Source organism: Podarcis melisellensis, assembly GCF_964234715.1.
Source record: "Podarcis melisellensis genome assembly, chromosome: 4".
NCBI lineage: Eukaryota > Metazoa > Chordata > Lepidosauria > Squamata > Lacertidae > Podarcis > Podarcis melisellensis.
The window spans coordinates 87,964,268-87,984,129 of NC_138531.1; the positions used below are offsets into that span (position 1 = coordinate 87,964,268).

At 40.4% G+C, this 19,862-nt stretch overlaps 1 protein-coding gene across 5 annotated transcripts in view; it reads left to right on the forward strand.

The window, feature by feature from the left end:
- The window catches only part of MRE11 (MRE11 homolog, double strand break repair nuclease), a 28,045-nt gene extending 9,494 nt beyond the window's left edge, over positions 1 to 18,551 (forward strand). For all 5 annotated transcript variants that reach the window (XM_081909795.1, XM_081909797.1, XM_081909798.1 and 2 more), the window contains 13 exons: positions 328 to 513; positions 2,486 to 2,657; positions 3,175 to 3,255; positions 3,732 to 3,858; positions 4,290 to 4,390; positions 5,630 to 5,803; positions 6,596 to 6,658; positions 7,859 to 8,078; positions 9,059 to 9,142; positions 12,679 to 12,737; positions 13,403 to 13,470; positions 15,344 to 15,422; positions 17,057 to 18,551. In XM_081909795.1, the coding sequence (XP_081765921.1) occupies positions 328 to 513; positions 2,486 to 2,657; positions 3,175 to 3,255; positions 3,732 to 3,858; positions 4,290 to 4,390; positions 5,630 to 5,803; positions 6,596 to 6,658; positions 7,859 to 8,078; positions 9,059 to 9,142; positions 12,679 to 12,737; positions 13,403 to 13,470; positions 15,344 to 15,422; positions 17,057 to 17,104 (1,462 nt within the window). In that variant the 3' untranslated portion in view covers positions 17,105 to 18,551. The remainder of the gene's footprint in view (positions 1 to 327; positions 514 to 2,485; positions 2,658 to 3,174; positions 3,256 to 3,731; positions 3,859 to 4,289; positions 4,391 to 5,629; positions 5,804 to 6,595; positions 6,659 to 7,858; positions 8,079 to 9,058; positions 9,143 to 12,678; positions 12,738 to 13,402; positions 13,471 to 15,343; positions 15,423 to 17,056) is intronic.
- The last annotated feature ends 1,311 nt before the right edge of the window (positions 18,552 to 19,862 follow it).

Below are 19,862 nucleotides of genomic sequence, written 5' to 3' on the forward strand. Positions count from 1 at the left end.
ACTCTCTGAGTCAACAAAGCAGCTTGCAGGTGGAAGGAGTTGCTGGGCTATTTTTCTGTGCTTCAGTGCTACCCTTATAATGGCCTCTTACCTTTGACCGTTGTTGATCTGTCTGCAACCTGAACTTCTGTCTGTCCTACAGCTTTAATTTAATTTGCCTTTCCTTACCTTTTGAAAATTGTACCTGGTACACATGTTTTTGCAGTTGTTAAAGTGGAATTAAATATTTTATAAACACTTACTTTAACTGGAATATTTTAGTTTAATATCAGTGTAAAACCACCTCCTCAGTTATGCAATTATGTTTGTATGTTTCCTTTTGTACAGGAGCAAACATGGTGCCACAAATTATATTCCGGAACAGTTTCTAGATGATTTTATTGATCTCGTAATTTGGGGTCATGAGCATGAATGTAAAATAGCTCCTGCCCGAAATGAACGACAACTTTTCTATGTGTCTCAGCCAGGAAGTTCAGTGGTTACATCTTTGTCACCAGGAGAAGCTGCCAAAAAGTATGTACTTAGGTTTTATTTATTATTTTGTCTGGTTTACTAAATGAGATATTGCAAATTACCATATTTTTCCGTCTATAAGATGCCGCCATGTATAAGACACCCCTTTTTTTGCGGCAACAACCAATCACCAGTCCAACCTCTGCACGATCCATGTATAAGACACCCCCTAATTTTTGACATTTTTAAAAAGAAAAAAAAACCTAGTCTTATACAAGGAAAAATATGATATTCTTTGCTTGCTCTCACCCTTTTGGCTTGTTTATAAGGTGAAAGCAGGGAACTCTAATTTCTATTCCTGGTATTAAGGGGAAACTCGTGAGGAATTAGAAGATCTCCCCATCCCTTAAGCCCTGCCCCTTAGTTTTAGCTGCTTGCTCCACCTGTGTTCCATAATCTGCTCAGCTTCGAAAAGGCTGTTCTAGAGAAGACTTCAGGGCACTCTCACTGTGACAGATGGCAATTCCTGTTGTCACAGTACAAGGACTGTCTTGTGCCTCCCTTCCTACAATTTCAGTGATTTACCAAAGGGTCCAGGACCTGACTTTACTTTTGGCTGCTGACTCCCCCGTAGTACTTTCTGTTCTTGGTACAAGCATGCCACATACCATTCAGCTGAAATGTCTACAAGAAGGGAGAAGGCACTGAGCCTCTTGTCTGTGTCCCCTGCTCTTTTTCCAGGGGTGGAACTGGACTGACATAAAGTGGCAGATAGAGAGGGCTGGGCTAAGAAGAACAGGCTCTGCATTGCTCCAGTCCTGGCCAGGGAGGGTGGGGTATATTATTATTATTATTATTATTATTATTATTATTATTATTATTATTATTATTATTATTTATTTGTGGACCCTCCCCTAATAGTGATCTTGTAAATTAGAAAATTGAACCATAACTGATTTCTTTGCTATGCTCCTTTGAAACAAACAAACAAGCAAACACATTCAGAATCTTAGTAGCAGAATAGCCTCACGGGCACCAGCAGCCCTTAATCCAAATGGCTATGGAGCAATTCACCCAGAGACGGTGGAGAACTGCACAGGAAATTTTTGCCATGCAAGGTGGGAGAATCTGGCACTTCTTTCCTCAAGCAAATGGAGGAAAGATGGAGGGCCAGTTATTATCGGAGGAGGCCCTGTTCTCTAGGGCTAAGAGGCAGTCTCTGGTATAACTTCTGGAGGTGATTGGCCTGCCTTTGGCTCAAGTCCCCATTCAACTTCCTACCTTCTGACGGAAGACAGACCTCGAGGAGCTCATGCACTAGCCTGAGAACCAAATAATAATTAAAAAAGAGAGAGAGAGAGAGAGAGAGAGAGAGAGAGAGAGAGAAGGAAAGAGGTCTGTGCCATCCAAGATGCAGAGTGCAAGAATCGGCCATTGTTCTCTTCTTAAAAGAAGATAATACAAGTAAATAGATTTCTGTAGCTTAGGTAATGTAGCCTTGTTAAGACAGAATTGTGATTGTAGATTTACCGACTACATTTTAGACTAAAAACTGCTTGCCTAGTGCAGTTCCCAAACCATTTGCTGAGCTGCTGAGATACTTGAGGAGGAAGGACAGATTCTGTAATGCTGATAGTGAATGCAAGGAAAATGGAAGATTAGCTGGTCTTGGTGAAAGAAACCTGTGAAGGCAGAATAGGATTCATGATGGGATAGGGATTACAGATGGCAGGTTATTTCTGTTAAAAATGTAAGTCAGATCTTTAGCTGCAATGGTCTGCATTAAGGGGATTCTTGCACATCTCCATTCACTGCCCATTTGTATAAGGACCCAGATCCATTTTGATTATTCCCAGTGTGAACTTCTCCTAGCCATGGACCTTGTCCCTGTCCACCTGTTAAGGCTTCTATAACAAGTAACAGCTTTCCATCATGTTGACAACTTTGTGAGCCTAACACTGATCATGGCTGAAATAAATTCTCAGGGTATATGCCACATTCGATTTACCCGGCTTTACTCAATGCATTGCAGACATGTTGGCTTGCTGCGCATCAAAGGCAAAAAAATGAATATGCAGAAGATTCCTCTCCAAACAGTACGGCCTTTCTACATTGAGGACATTGTTCTTGCTGACCATCCTGACATCTTTAATCCTGACAATCCTAAAGTAACACAAGCGATACAAGCTTTCTGCATGGAAAAGGTAGGAGCTGGAAAAGATAAGAGTGGGGCACGAGTCCACTATGGTTTCGGATATTAGGAGTGCTGTCTCATTGTGTATGTGGACACTTTGTATGTGGGTTGTAATACTGTGGAATATGAATGGTTCATAATGTTTGAGGCTGTGAATAGTAGTAGTGTTGTCAAATGGATGGTGTGTGAGATTGGATGAATGATTGCATGTTGTGGGGTGTGAAATATTTATGTCATACTGGTTTGTAGTTCTTTCAGCCAGATGGGCAGGGTAAAAATAATAAAAATATTATATTATTATATTATATTATATTATATTATATTATATTATATTATATTATATTATATTATATTATATTATTATTATTAGGATATTGCCTTTGTATTCTGTTATGTGAATAATTTGATGTGTTTTTTTGCACTTAATTCTGCATGCAAACTACTCTGAGATCTTTTAGATGGTTGGTAAATGGAAATAATTAAATAAATAGCCAGGTATGTGGTTTTTTTCCTTCCCATTTTTAAAGGTTGAAGCCATGTTGGACAATTCAGAAAGAGACCGTCTTGACAACCCCAGACAACCAGATAAGCCTCTAATAAGATTACGAGTAAGATGGGGCTCCTAATATGGTTTTTTAAAAAAATTAAAAAGCAATGTAGCAAACATATTGTTAAACACATTACATATTTTAAAGTGCTCTTGTTCGGCATACATTTTAGGGCCTCCCTCCCCCTTCGTGGAGTGGCAGTACGTGACTATCTTGTCTGCATTCCTTGAAGCAGTGGAACTGAGGCACTTGTGGGAAATAATAAAGGGTTTAAAAGCCATCTAGCTATTTAAAAAAGAGAGAACAAATGTGGTTTTTGATGTTTGAAACAATTTCTGTTTGCTTGTAAAAGCCTGCTGTTGAGATGAATTATTAAAGATGGGTATCTTGAGTGTTGTGCTGTATTGTAAACACCAGGATGGTTAGTTAGATATTCGCAAGGGCATTAGACTAAACTGATGAAAAGTGGATCATTTTAGATGTTTGGTTGCAGAGCCTATACCTTTAATGCTTATTTTCTTCTCTCTTTTTTGAAGGTAGATTACAGCGGAGGCTTTGAACCATTCAACATTGTGCGTTTCAGCCAAAAGTTCATGGATAGGATAGCTAATCCCAAAGATATCATACATTTTTTCAGGCACCGGGAGCAAAAAGAGAAAAATGGTAAAAGAATGAACAATAATGTAGCTTCTACAGAGAATTATAACAAATATTGTTGATGGGGAAAAACAACATTATTCATGGAAATACTTTGGTGTGGCAACAATGTATTTGAAGCATTGCCATGCTTCTATACAACAATAATGTAGCATTGTTCTATAAACAAATCCTTTTTTGGCAGGATGTGTTAGTTTAATACCTCTCTGAGTATGATTTAAACATTGGGAACAAACCAATATATATCATAAAATATTAGTTACCACAGGTTAGCAATTGTTCTGTGTTAAGGTCAGATATTCACACACACACGGACTGTTCTTTTGAATTATTTCACCCTGCAGATATCCATTTTGCCTTATTGTAATGATAATTTGGGGTAGCAAACCATTTCTCTACATGGGCTAAAAATTGCATCATTTTTCTTTGTTTTAAAGATGAGATTAACTTTGGAAAACTGGTCCACAAGCCTGCATCAGAGACAACAACTTTGAGGGTAGAGGATCTTGTTAAACAATACTTCCAGACAGCTGAGAAGGTAAACTTATTATTCAGAATTTGAGGTATTGTTTTTTTCTTGTTATCTCAGGTTGAATTTCTGGTTTTAACGCTAATTCAACGGCAGGTGCATTTTGTTTCTCAAAGCCTTATAGCTATTGATTCTTGATTCTAAGAGTCTTCAGACTTCAGATTTTGTGTAGAAGGAAAAAATCTAGAAGAGGAATAGTGTTAAGTTTTTTGAGCAAAAAACCAACAGAGGCTTGTGGCCCCCAAGAAAAAGAGATGAATCATATACAACAGCAAACCATGATGTGTTCTGATGTGTGAATTGATACCATCTGATAAACCATGGTTTGTGAGTGGATACAAAACCAGGATCAAAATCGCATAATTTGAAGCTGGTTTGCAGACCAGTTTGGGTAAACTCTTTCATCATTGCATCCAAACTGACCAATAATAATGCCTGTTTAAATACACAAAATAAGTAAATGATCCACAAAACCAAGTCTAGGTCTTGCAGCAATCATTCCAATAGACCTGAGAAAGCACTGCAAAAACAGTTATTGAGCTTCTGCTGAGCCGTTTTAAAAAATATATATATATTTATTAAAGATTTCTTAGTTTGCTGAGCTGTTGAGCTGTCTTTTGAGGACTCACCCCTGGCTCCAGCCCTCACTTACTTACTGTATTAAACTGTGTATAAGATGACCCCCAATTTATCACTTTAAAAATTCCAGAAAAAAGGTCTCCTTATCCATGGAAAAATATGGTATGTTTTAATCTGAGGTCTGAAAACAAAGTAAGGAGCAATTGCACCTCTGTGGGGAGGGAGTTGTGCATATGGCATGCCACAATGGAGAAGGCCCTGCTCTGCATTGCTACACCACAAACTGACTGGAACAATGAGCAGGGCCTCTGCAAATCTTAATACAAAGGTGGAGAACCTTTTTCTGAAGATAGAAAAGCCTGGAGGACTGCATAGTACAAACCATGGTTTTGTGCTACACCTGAACCAGCACAGGCTGATTTATTACACTATGTGCTTTTGTAGTCAAGAACCATAAAGCTTAGGGCGGCGTTCAACTAAATAATTGTGTGAGCACAATGACTTCCCCCTGTGCATCCCTGCCTTTAGCCAATAGTTTTCAATCACTTGCATTTCGGCTCATCTTAAGCCCCCCCCCCCCCCCAGGTTACATAGTTTCACCACCCAAGAACACCAGTTTTAAATAAATCTGGGGTATTCAATGCAGTATCTTGTTTGTCTTTCTTCAAGAAAGTGCAGCTTTCCCTCCTGACTGAGAGAGGCATGGGAGAGGCAGTGCAAGAGTTTGTGGATAAGGAGGAGAAGGATGCGATTGAGGAGCTGGTGAAATTCCAGCTAGAGAAGACGCAGCGGTTTCTGAAGGAACGCCATACAGACGCAGAGGAAGCCAAAATTGATGAAGAGGTTAGTATGGAGCATGGGTAGGCAACCTAAGGCCCGGGGGCTGGATGCGGTCCAATCGCCTTCTCAATCCGGCCCGCGGATGGTCCAGGAATCAGTGTGTTTTTACATGAGTAGAATGTGTCCTTTTATTTAAAATGCATCTCTGGGTTATTTGTGGGGCACAGGAATTCGTTCATCCCCCCCCCCCAATATAGTTTGCCCCCCCCCAAGGTCTGAGGGACAGTGGACCAGCCCCCTGCTGAAAAAGTTTGCTGGCCCCTGTATGGAGGGACTTACCTTTCTTGAAATGACAGTGGGTAGCAATATTTGGGAGAAAGAAAGGTGTTGGAACTTCACAATTATTTTCTGTAAACGTCCAATGTCCCCGCCCCACCCCCAATTCACCGTTCTGACAAGCCGATCCTTTTTACTAGCGTGTTCTGAAGGTTGGAGTATTAAAAGATAACCCAGCCCCTTAATTTATGCGACATCTTATTAAAGTGACTGAGTGGCATTGCCATTTTAAGCCACAAGATGGCAGCAAAATAGTATAAACTGGCTTTACAGAGCTGGATGCCCTCCAGTTGATTCAGACCCAACAACCTTAATCTGAATGACTTAATAGCTGTTGGATGCATTTACCAATGTAAGTCATGAAGGTCAAGCTCTACCTATCAGCATCTCAGGATGCCCCCCCCCCCATTATTTGTTGTTTTAATAATGGAAAGAGGAAGACAGTCCCACTCTTTTTTGCCTATCTTTTTTACCCTGAAAGTGTAAATTACATAGTTACCTTTTACCACTTCAACACAGGTGCAACGCTTTAGAGAGTCGAGAAGAAAAAACACCATGGAGGAGGACGAGGAAGTTCGAGAGGTAATTAAGCTGAAAAAATTGAAAGGATCTAAGGTGACTTGGGCAATCATAGCTGTCAACTTTTTCCTTTTCTTGCGAGGAATCCTATTCAGAATAAGGGAATTTCTCTTAAAAAAAGGAAAACGTTGACAGCTAGCAGTAGCTTCCATTGTATGCAAGCAGTAGCTTCCATTGTGTCCAAAATGTGTATGGCAATGTGTTGACATTCATTTCAATATTTTCCCCATTTCATATTTCTTTGGTAATAAACATGTTCCCCAAACCTTGCCCTGATCACATGGTGTTGCAAGCTGTGTTTAATTAAAACTGGAAGCAGAAGCTTCCAGACTCCTTCTCCTCAACCAACGCTGAGCCCCAGTGGGAGTCTAGGCTCATCCTTGTGCAGCACAAAACTCCGACTTAGCTGCTAATACATGTTAGCTCCAGCAAAATAGATACTTTTGAGTTCTCCCCTCTCATCTACCATCAAATCACAAATTGTATCTGTCTACATTGGCAAACCCAAAGATCCAGAGTTTTCCATCACTGCTGGATGCCGAAACACAGCTCGTAAGAGGAACAGTCTATGGGTTCTAATAGTTTTTACAAGGGATTGCCTAAAATTTGCCATCAAATCCTAGATCGCCAGATTTGTTCAGCGATTTGTTGACTTTTTTTGTCATCTTTTGTAAAAAAGCATGTCTTGAATCAATGTTTCATCGAGGCAAGGAATGGATCTGTGATTCTTTACTGTGTGGTCTACCAATGTAAGCTCAAGATTTTATGGTGGTGATGGGAACCTGTGTAAAACCATGCAAATTCAAGAATATCTGTTTTAATTTTTCTGAACCTGGCAGGTGTGTCTGTGTGTGGGATGGTGGTGGTCACTTGTTCTTCCTTGCTTCCAAGAGAGAAAGAACTTTTTAAAAAGGGAACCTTTTAAAAAGGGAAGCTTTTAATATTTAATAGACTATTGTCTTTTAATATTGTGTTGAAAGCTGCCCAGAGTGGCAGTATCATAAAGTATCATGAATAATAATAATACCAGAGAGGGTGGAGTCCATGGTGCACACTCAAAAGTTCTTGGGCTCAAAAAGGTTTTTCAGCATTGATTTAGTATTATGCCTGAACCAACCCCCTGGGGAAAGCAGATGAAACTTCGATTTTTGTTCCAGTAAGGCCGTTAATATGCTTCAACATTGGTTAACACTTTTCTCTCAGGCTTTAAACAGGGCCAAAGCTCATAGATCTCAGGGAGCTTATCATGCTTCCGTCAGTAGTGACGATGACCTCATGGATGTGGCTACCTCTGGTCAAAGGGCTAATGATGATTCGGATGATGATGATTTGCCACCCAGCAGAGGAAGAGGGAGAGGTCGGGCAAGAGGCGGTAAAGGGCAGAACGTAACAGCAAGAGGAGCATCTCGACGAGGAAGAGGAGGTCAGTAGCCTTATTGTCCTTTGGAATTGCAATCCCAAGATTGTGGGATTATGATGGTGATGATAGTCATAATATTCATATATACATAAAGCTCAGTTTGCAAATGTGCACAGTTTGCTAGGAGAAAAAAAAGAGCTATATGTTACCCATGTGCCCTGTTAACCTCCAGACTGGTGGAATCTTTTCCTTGTGTGAGGAGGATGTTGTTGTTTAGTTGTTTCGTCGTGTCCGACTCTTTGTGACCCTATGTACCAGAGCACGCCAGGCACTCCTGTGAGGAGGATACTTATGATTAAACACAGGCATAGGCAAACTCCAGCCCTCCAGATGTTTGGGACTATAATTCCCACCATCCCTAGCTAACAGGACCAGTGGTCAGGGATGATGGGAATTGTAGTCCCAAACGTCTGATTAAACAGATCAAAGAGGGAATTAGAGGTATTTCTTAAGCACACATCCATTCTATGATGATTTGCAATGGTGATTCATGGTCAGTTTCCAGTTTTAAGGAAGCATTTGCTTATAGCTTTCATCTTAGATCATTTTCTCTGCCCTAGCTCTTCTCTGTCAACCCTTTTCATGCTGGGGTGATACAGACACATGTCCAAAACACCAAACACTTGTGGCTCTTATGATTGCAAGAAACCTCTCTCTGGCCACTACTTTTTCCTTAGAGGAATTCTATCTGCACATGCATTCACGGAAATGGCAGAGACTATCTTACATTTGCATGCACATGCTTTCTTGAGCATGCACTACTCTAGTTACTGCAATGCAGACCCTCTTCTTACTTCTCCAGGCCAAAATAGAGCATCCTTTCTCAGGTACAGGCTACCATTCTTTGAGCTGGGTGTGTTGTAAAAGACATGCATAGCAAAACAGAGGAAAGGGTTGCATCGCTCTATCTGCTGCACCGTAGTGGCTCAGTTAAAAATTGGAGAAATGTAAACATCTGAATATTTACTTTTCTATTACTGCAGGAGGCACTGGCCAGGACCAGATGATTAGCAGCAGAACATATAAATCTGCACCCGTTCCTACAAAGAATATGTCCATCATGGATGGTACGTTCAGAATGCAAGTGAACCCCTATATCATATTGGCATGCATGTCTGCAATTATTACTCTCTTTAATGATACCTTAAGAAAATAATCCATTTGATGTTTTTGATGTGTCATAGTGTCGTACATGTGTCATTTTCAGAGGTTTAGTTGTCTTAGGGAGCAATCTTATGCACAAGAAGCTGGTATAAAGCTCGCCAATGTCTTTTAAGCCAGTGGTATAAAGCTCGCCAATGTCATTTAAGCCATTTAAGCCAAATCTGGTCCAGCGGTAGGACTGCTGCTGTTGTTTTACCTAAGCCTGGCAGATGGAAAACAGGCCTTTAATATCGTGTTCTGTGCCATGTTACTGAGACAAATGGGCTTAGGATCCAGCCTAATTTGCCAACCTTTTTGATTCTGCCCCTGCCACACCCCTATTTGGGGACTGACACTAGCCTCAACTCAGATGAATGAGCAAGTTATTTGATGCATCTTCGACTGAGCTAGCGCTGGGAACTTAACACCAGCTGAGCTGATGATCCACTGTATCCTAAGCTGTTCATCCTGATGGATCTTTCCATAGGATTGCTCCCCTAGTCTGTGGCAGCACGAGTCTTGTGGCACATTAAAGACTCACAAATGTATTCTGGCATAAACCTTTGTAGATTAGAGTCTACTTAATCAGATGCATGAAATGCTATTCTCAGTTGGCACGGGATGGAGGAAAAAGGGTAACAGCGATGTTACAGGTAGTTGGAAATTGAATACAAATGCATACTGCCTCTAATAATTATGTTAAAATAAATAAATAAATAAAATTTATTTGTATCCCGCTTTCCCCAGTCAAAGCCAGGTTCAGAGCGGCTAACATCACATAAATAAGACAATATGCATAATACAATATACAATATGCAAATAAAATAACATTCAACATTCATTAAAACAATATAGAATAATACAGTGGTGCCTCGCAAGACGAAATTAATCCGTTCCGTGAGGCTCTTCGTATAGCGGTTTTTTCGTCTTGCGAAGCAAGCCCATTGACAGCTTAGCTGATTAGCGCTACAGCTGTCAAGCGGCTTCCAGCGATCAGCTGTTAAGCGGCTTATCAGCGGAACAGCTGATAAGCGGCTTAGCGGCTTAAGAAAAGGGCAAAAAAAGCAAAAAAACCCCGCAGGGGGATGCAAGATTTTTTTCGTCTTGCGAAGCAACCCCATAGGGGGATTCGTTTTGCGAAGTGCCTCCAAAACGGAAAACCCTTTCGTCTAGCGGGTTTTTCGTCTTGCGAGGCGTTCGTCTTGCGGGGCACCACTGTATTAAATATCAGCATTTCAAAATTAAACAGAAATCCACTCAACAGTTAGAATAATTTCTAAACTCCAATCAATAAAACAACAGCAAACCACAGTGCACAACATAATACAATACAAAATGAGAAGCTGAGACTGGAGGGTGGGGCAAGGCAGGTGGAAGGAGGCCTTGCCTGATGGAGTCTCTCCCCTCACCTTACATACTTAAATGTATGTAAAATAAGCACAGTCACCAGTCACAGAAGCAGTCTTGGTAATGAGAATTCAAATATCCTGGCATTGCCAAGTGAATTAACACATATAGTGGAATAGAAGCCCACTATCTCGCATTAGACCACAAGTGATAGAACTTTTTGACATATTTTCATTCAGCAATTTCACATTGGAGTTTTCCTTTTGAAGTTCCTTTGCACTAGCAGTTGAGTATCCTTAGAAGTTGATGTGTTCTCCAGTTGGATTCTGCACATTTCTCTCTGATATCAGACCTGCGTCCATTTATTATCTTTTGTAAAGAGACTGACTTGGTTGTTGTGTTACCGCTCTGAAGGGCATTGTTGGCAGATGATAGTACATGTAACGTTGGAAGATAAGCAGGCGAATGTGCTCTTGATGTTGCTGCTAATTTTATTAGGTCCTGTAAAAGTTGCCTGTCACGGCTAAAATGACCGCTGTTTCTTTAATGCGAATAAAGCTGGGTCAGCATGACTCAGCGGCCTGTAGCAGGTTGTATATATAAAGTGAGAAATGTTAGTTTGTGCTGAGGCTGGTGTTTGGGTTGGTTGGTGCTGGTGTGTGGAGTTATTCAGTCGTGCTTTGCACAAAGACTTTTAAGAATAAAACTCTGCAAGGATATTCTCGTGGACTCTTTTGTGCCGACAAGGGTGCGAGGACCAGGCTGAGGAGACAAAGGGAGGTCAGAACCCTTTCCTTCTTTTTTTTGCTTTTTACAAACACTGACAGGTTATGGGCCCAGTGTTTCTGAGCATGTGTAGTAGTTTTAGATAAGGAAACTACAGGCATACCTCGTGTTGCATCCGCTTCATGTTGCGTCTTTTCATGTTAGGTCCCGCGGCAACCTAGAAGTACCGGAACGGGTTACTTAGGGATTTCACTGCTCATGCATGCGCAGAAGCGCTAAATCGCGCTTCGCGCATGTGCAGAAGACCAAATCACGCCACGTGCCTGCTCAGACGCAGCGCTTCGAGTTGCATTTCATGTTATGGACAGGCCTCCGGAACAGATCCCGTCCGTAACACGAGATACCACTGTACTTGCAAGCAAAGACAGGCTTACCATCTTTCTTTTCTTTTCTTTTCTTTTCTTTTCTTTTCTTTTCTTTTCTTTTCTTTTCTTTTCTTTTCTTTTCTTTTCTTTTCTTATTTTTTCACCACCTGTCTTTATGATAGGGAAGCATTCTGTCCAGGATGGGCATGTTTGATAATACCTAGCTGCTACTATGTGTCAGCCTATATACGTACCTGCTTGCTTGTGGGTTAATTTGCCATTTCTCTGTAAAAAGCAATCTGATGCACAGCAGCTACTTCTAGATATGCCTTCATAGCAATTCCAGTTGTTCATACTCTACAGGTAGTAATGGTGAATGACTAAGCTAAGGAAATAGAGCGCTGTAGGGAGCTGACCTTGCACAGGATTGTGCATTGTGATCACAATGTTAACCTGTGAAATGTAGGCTTCCCATGGAATTATCGTGGGTTGTAAGACAGTGTGATTTTCACATATATTTTTTTACGTTTAACTCTCTTGTTTTATGTTGGTTTGCTTTCTAGCAAGAGAAGGGAATAACCCACTGCTTTTTATATCTTCTCAAGGTTGAATACTAGCATTCTGTATTCTGTTTTCCTCTTGGCACAAGGGGATAGAGCAGTTGTTCAGGTTTTTTTAAACTTACTCATACCAGTAGCATGTCTCATTCTTACTAAGTTAATTCACAAGTAACTTGTTTTGGTGTTTTTCACCGTTTTTAATTATAAATTCCCTTGAGGCAGTTGTTTGGAAGGCAATTAATAAATTGATGGAGAAAATAATAATGATGGGAATAACCGTCAATAATTCATGTTACTTGCAGTAAGTGTGTTTTCAAAGCTTGCATGTTTTTTGTTGCATTTTGTGTACTTAAAAACCACTCCGTATGATTTTTTTGTTGTGATGCTACAAATTTCCACTAAGCTCCTTTGATTAATTTTTAACACCCTACAGCGAAACTTCTCACTTATAATTTATTCTAGCTTTTAAGTCATCAAGACAGCAACCTGCCCGGAATATGCCAGCCAAGAGTTATTCAGAGGTGAGTAGTTATTTCATGGATATTAAAGCAGAAGATTTCCTTTTGCCTGTTAGCAGCTTCTTTGCATATATGTATTCTTGCTTGCATGCATTTAAAATACACACACACCTCCTTTCCACTAAAAAGCAGCTCAAAATGCAAAATAAACGATTAAGTGGATTTTACTTGATATTTTGTCTAGAAAAAGGAGAGAGACTCTTACCTGTAAGCTTGTGTTTGTTTATTTCATAAAATTTATACTCTGTAAAAAACATACACCCTTAAAATGGTATGCAAAAAGATAATAAAACTGATGAAATAATAAATCGCAACCATAGTTTAAAACATACAATACTGATTAAAATTACCAAAACTTTATAAGCTTGTCCGAACAAGAATGTTTTTAGCAGGTGCTGAAAAAGAGTACAGTGAAGGTCCCTGCTTGATCTTAATGTGCAGGGAATTCCAAAGGGCAGGTGCTGCCACACTAAATGCGTCGGTGCTTACAAATGCGGAACAGGTATTATGTGGCATTTCTGGTAGCGCCGATTACTCTGAGTGAAGCGGTTGAGTGAGCACATGAGGCGTAAGGCGATCTCATAGGTAGGCTGGTCCCAAGTCGTTCAGTTTTTTATCTGTGTTAGAATTACCATTAGATACTATTGTTCTTTGTCTTTCTCTTCTAGGTAATTGAAGATGAGGACTCTGATTTGGAAGAAGTGCCTTTTACTCCTTCCTCCACTGCAAATCAAAGGTTGGTTAGTGCATTCATTTCCATGATCTTCTAGGTTGCTTGATAAATATGTACAAAGAAAGGAAAAGTAGAAAGGCAACAAGTACAGGAGAAGGTTGCTGAACCCCCTGTTTTTTCAAACAATCTTTTTGTGTCGTCTAATTGCAAAAGATTCTGGGCACCTTGAAGCTTGCTCTACTTTCTTCGCCTGAAAAATGTTTTCATGGAATGAATTGTAAATTCCATCTGCCCACATTTTGCATGAGTTTATAGACAAATGAATTTTTAACCTGTGAGTATTCACCTTATTTTTCTGTGCATAACATGCCCCCATGTATAAGACAGTATGGGACTCCAAATAGAGAAAATGGGGGGAGATTGCCCCCGTGTATAAGACACCCCCCACTTTTTAGCATTAATTTTAAATAAAAAAACCTAGTCTTAAACACGGGAAAATGCCGTATTTATTTCGGCTACTTTCAGCTCACCCTTCATTCCAAAGGATACTAGGGAACAGACAAAAGTGAAATGTGCACAATTGCATAAAGAATAATAAAACATAGAAGCAGACACATTACAGAGACATTTGGGCAGTGTGTGTGTGTCCTGCCTCTACTTTTAAACATCTCGTGTTTGGGCAAATGCCTGAATATAGCTTGCGATTTGTGTTTATCAAAGTTTGCTGAGTTCAGATGAAATGGTAAAGTGTGGTTTGCCACTAAACCAGGATCAAACGCTTCTAACTGCTGTGTGTAAAAGCAGGGACATGCTCTAAGGTGCACGCTAATGATTCTGAACTATGATTAGGGTTTTGAACAGCCCTCTTATCTTAGCTTGTCTGTTTTTATGTTACCAAAAGTGTTTACCTGAGTGTTTACAAAGAACTACTTCCAAGCATTCCCAATAGAGGTTTCAACTTTCCCCCTTTGGTTGGAAAGTTATTTCCCCTCCTTCCCCCAATCTCTCCCATATTGCACACTGCTTGGGCATAAGTGAGTTCGTTACCCAAATTTAGTGGCTCAGCACAAAACTGAAAACTGGTTTACTTTTCAGCCATAATATCACTAATTTTTAAAAGCGACCTTGCTAGGAAAATATTTTCATATGGTTGTTGTTGTTTAGTCGTGTCTGACTCTTTGTGACCCCATGGACCAGAGCACGCCAGGCACTCCTGTCTTCCACTGCTTCCCGCAGTTTGGTCAAACTCAAGCTGGTAGCTTTGAGAACACTGTCCCACCATCTCGTCCTCTGTCGTCCCCTTCTTCTTGTGCCCTCCATCTTTCCCAACATCAGGGTCTTTTCCAGGGAGTCTTCTCTTCTCATGAGGTGGCCAAAGTATTGGAGCCTCAGCTTCAGGATCTGTCCTTCCAGTGAGCACTCAGGGCTGATTTCCGTCAGAATGGATCAGTTTGATCTTCTTGCAGTCCATGGGACTCTTAAGAGACTCCTCCAGCACCATAATTCAAAATTTCATATGGTAACCATCTTCAAATATCTGAAGGGCTGTCACATGGAAGATGGAGTAAGCTAGTTTTCAGCTGCTCCAGAAGGTAGGGCCCAAACCCATGGATTCAAGTTACAAGAAAGGAGATTCTGACTAAACATCAGGAGGAACTTTCTGGAACAGACCACCTCGGAAGCTAGCAATTTTTAAGCAGAGGTTGGATGGCCATCTGTCACAGATTCAATAGCTGTGATTCCTTCATTTTAGGGCATTAGATCACATGGCCCTTAGAGGGCCCTCCCAGATCTATAATTATAAGATTCTGTGGGTAATCTCTTATTTATTTCAAATGTGATATTGATAATGTGTGACTTTCAGTGTTATGCTTTGTGATTTTTAGTGCTGTGCTTTCATTGATGGTGACCAGTATCTCCTATTTATAATGTTTAGATCGTTCGGAGCATCAGCATCTAGCAAAAGGAGCTCACAGAGCCAGGCATCGAAAGGAGTAGACTTTGAATCCGATGAGGTACAAAAATCTTTTCTCTTTAAAAATGTTTTTAAAGTTTCTTTATATGCGTTTAGTAATAAACTTTCTTGTTCCCATCTTCAAAGCCTGTTCCATTATGTCCATTAGCTTGTCTCTCTGGAAAAGGGTAGTGTTCATTTATTTATTTCATAAAATTTACATACCACTTGTAGGAAAAACCCTCCAAGCAGTTTACAGAAAAGATAAAACGGTAAAATAATCAGAAAAAATATTTGCAACCACAATTTAAAATTTACAGAAAGTTAAAACTGCAAAAAATTGACTAAGACAAATTAAAATGCCTACAGGCTTTCTGAATATCTGGGTAGGCTTGTCTAAATAAGAATGTCTTCAGCAGGTGCCAAAAGGAATATAATAGGTACCTGCCTGGTCTCAATAGGCAGGGAGTTCCAAAGTGTCAGTGCTGCCACATTTAAATCATCAAGTTCCTACAGATGCAGGGCAGGTACTGTTTGGCACTTGTAAAAGTGCCAGTTCTGCCAATCAAAGTAGTCAGTCATTAGGTGATGGTGAGAAAACCCTGTTGAAAACGACTAACTTAAATTCATATGCTTCAGTTTTGACAGGTGAGGAAATTCCTCCTAATTAATGCCTGTCATGGCTCAAATAACTGGTGTACCCTCTACCTTAACAACTAGTAAACAGGTTCTTCGAATAAACATTTCGCCGCTGGTTGAACAAGGAGACATATTTCTCCTCCCTAAAGTCATTCTTCCTCAGTGAATGGTTTCAGACAACCATTGCCTCCCCTGCTTCCTGACAGAGCTGGCCCATATTTGGCAACTCCCTTGGGTGTCAAAATGTGCTGGGTTTCAGTCACAATCTTGGGAAGAAAGCCCCTTTCTGCACTTTTTTAGTCCTTGTTTTTCTTGGTGGAATGGGGGTTCTAAACAGTGATGGCGGTGCAGTACACTCCTTCAGAAATCTAGTTATTTAGTGCAGTTAACTGATGTGGGACACAGTGGTGTGACAGTCACTGAGGTCTGGGAAGGCCACTTTCCTCTTGCCCAATTGTGGTGACTCACACACTCTTAGGCTGGACTCCCACAGTATGGAGCATGGCAGTGAGCATGGATTTTGCAGGCAGCTCTAATAACAGAAGAACCTGCTTTGCAAGCGAGAGCAGGACCGCTGAGTCTGACATGTTGCCTCATACAGGTCACGTGCACTCATGCCAGGAGGAATGAAATTGATAAATTTGAGGAAGTCTGGCAAGGGTTCTTAGAATTATTTTGAAGGCTGATAACAATGAGAAAGAATTGACCGGATGCTCTGGTTGGTTTTGATTGAAGTATATTTGCAGAAAGAACATGGATGTTTTCCCTTGGTCTCCTTGTTGGTCAAACCTCGCAGATCCCTCTACAAAGTGCTGTATCCTAATGCTTCCATCTTTCCTTTTATTTTTAGTTTGACTCGGTAGTTTTGTCCAATTTCAAAACGATAACAAATTTTCTGTACTATAGCCAAAACTGTCGGTCACGTTTTTCACATGCTTTTTTGTGTTCTTGTGAAAAAGGTTCAATAAAAAACTAAAATGTACAAAATGAGATTGCTCTCCTTGGAAATGTGGCCTTCTTGATGTCTTAAAATGAAATTCTCTTATTATTTTACAGGATGATTCTGAGTTATTCAAGAGCACTTCAAGAAGAAGCAGGCGATAATTTCAGAGCCCGCTGTATGGAAGGATAATTCAGGGGAAAGAAAAAAACCCTCTGGAAATTCTGTAAAGGAATCTTACGATCTATGCAGCTTTTCTCCAATAATTTCACAGTTAATTACATGTTGCCTTGAAATGTTTTGCTTCCTTGATGGGGGAGTAATTGTAACTTATTCTCCATATGTAGTATCACTTAATTCAAATGGCATTTCTAATAGCTGAACCATATGCCTCCCTGTCCTTGTTTAAGATAGAATAACTACTCAAAAAAGACGATGAGGCAGTGGGCCCATTGCCCAGGCCATTGCTGAGGAACAGCCAGTGATTTTAAAAATTCCATTACCTTTTTATATTACAGAGGAATAAATGAGGCCTGTTCTGTAAGTGAATCGACAGTGCTTTTGCTTTCTTTGTTTCTCAAACCTTATACTTCAGTCATAGAGGGAATGCTGACAGTGTTAAGTATTAAATCCATCTTGGTTGCTTCCTGTAAGAAGGAGGCAGTAAGCAGGGCTTGCCAAGTCCTTGGATATATAATGTGACTCTCATTCTGAAACTGTTTATAAGCTTAAAAGTACAGTTCAGCATGAAGAATCTCAGAAAGCATAAATAGCTTTAGGGTAATGCCTCATTCTGAATGCTTTGCAACACTTCCTTAGCAATTCCACCAGCTGGTTACGTTGAGCTGGTGCTGGTTGGATGCCTGTAATTGTAAGAAAAATTGGCAGGGATTTAATTGACATGGATAGAAAGTAGTAAATTGAGATGGTACATGGATAAAGGGCCATAGTCCCATCTGGCGTTCCTTATTTTTCAGTTTTTCCTCTGTTTTGTATCTGCCCAAATTATGGCCATTGTTTAATTGACTTTGGAAACATCAGTCTGAAAGAAGGGTACCTTGAGATAATTTCCAACATAAAGAGCCGTGTTGGATTTGGTAAATGTTTGAGTGGAGCGATATATTTTTACATGGAAAGTCCATTGGCAACGATGATGATATTTTTATAGACATTTTAACTGTCTTAAGCAAAACACATAGGAGAACAAATAATGTCATTTATGTGTTATGGAACTGTTAAATACTGGGGTTTTCTTAAAATTCTATATTTTTCCTTCTCATCTTATCAAGATCTTGGGTGGGTTCATAATGCCTCCTTAGAATACTTCTGAATTTTGGTTTGGTCTTATCAAACATAGAAGCAGAAAAGAGGCTCTTGATTATACTGCAATAAGGAGAAAGGTACAGTGAATAGTGTCTGCATTGAAGTACTTATTTTCTTTGATTTCTCTGTGGAGTGCCTTCTGACCTGAATCCCCAGAACCTCCCCATGTTTCATCCACAACCTGTTTTCGTCTCCTTGTTGGTCAAACCTACCAGCTAGAATAGAGATGTGTTTCAGAAACCATTATTCTGTATACAACCATTTTGCAAATAAATTTAAAAAAAGCAAGGTGGGTTTAACTTTAATATTACCCATTTTTTATAATTGTGATTACCCTGCCTGACATAAAATAAATGGATTATGTACAGTTAATACTGAAGTGTCAGAAGAAAAAAGCTGCAGATACAAACCCATCGTTGGGGGTGGAGACTGGAAGCCTTGTGAACCGAGTGATCCCCAACTGAGCAGAAGACCAAGAAACAATATTTACAACCAGTGGCGAAGCTGCATGCCCCACCATCGGGGGCGGAGAGCAGGCGGGGGCATAGCTGGCACCCCCAGGGGTGTGGTACGCTGTCCACGAGGGCATGGTGCGCATTCTGGGGGTGTGATGTGCTGCCTGTAGGGCATGGCACCCGGCGCAGTGGGGAGATGCTCGGTGCATGTCTGGGGGCTGCCGCGATGGCACCCTACCGGAATAGTGGTGCCAGGGGCGGTCCGCTCCCTCTGCACTCCTGTTCCTCCGCTAGTGTTTACAACATATCCACAGCAGGCTGTATTTATCAGGATCAAGTACAGTGGTACCTCGGATTAAGAACTTAATTCGTTCCGGAGGTCTGTTTTTAACCTAAAACTGTTCTTAACCTGAAGCACCACTTTAACTAATGGGGCCTCCCGCTTCTGCTGCACCGCTGGAGCACAATTTCTGTTCTCATCCTGAAGCAAAGTTCTTAACCTGAGGTACTCTTTCTGGGTTGGCGGAGTCTGTAACCTGAAGCGTCTGTACCGCCGAGGTACAACTGTAAATTAAAATAATACAACCTACCAATGTATTTTGAACCTCATGAGAAGAGGGGAATTCTGAAGCCTACATCCTCCAATTTTTTGAAAATAAACTGAAAATTGATTCTGATCTGCATTTCCTGTTTAATAATAATAATAATAACAACAATAATAATAATAGTAATTTATTTATACCCCGCCCATCTGGCTGGGTTTCCCCAGCCACTCTGGGTGACTCCGAACTGAATATAAAAACACAGTACAGCACAATACAGTTTTCCGTTTCCACAGAGGAAACATTACAGGGAGCAGTGAAGATAGTTAATAAAGGGAATATGCATAAAAGAAATGAGCTTCATTAATAAGCAGAACAAAATCAAATTCTGGAAATGCACACAATTAAATTGAAAGTGATAAAAGCAGTGGATTTATTAAATCTACCTGCATACCCTCCCTATTAAAGTAGGGTGCTCCCCACTTTATGCGATTTCACTTACGCATGAGGGCTGCCGAAACATAACCCCCACAAAAGTTGGGGGACGCCTCTACTACACGTACAATTTTATTTAATGAAATTATGAACAATGCCAAAACAAG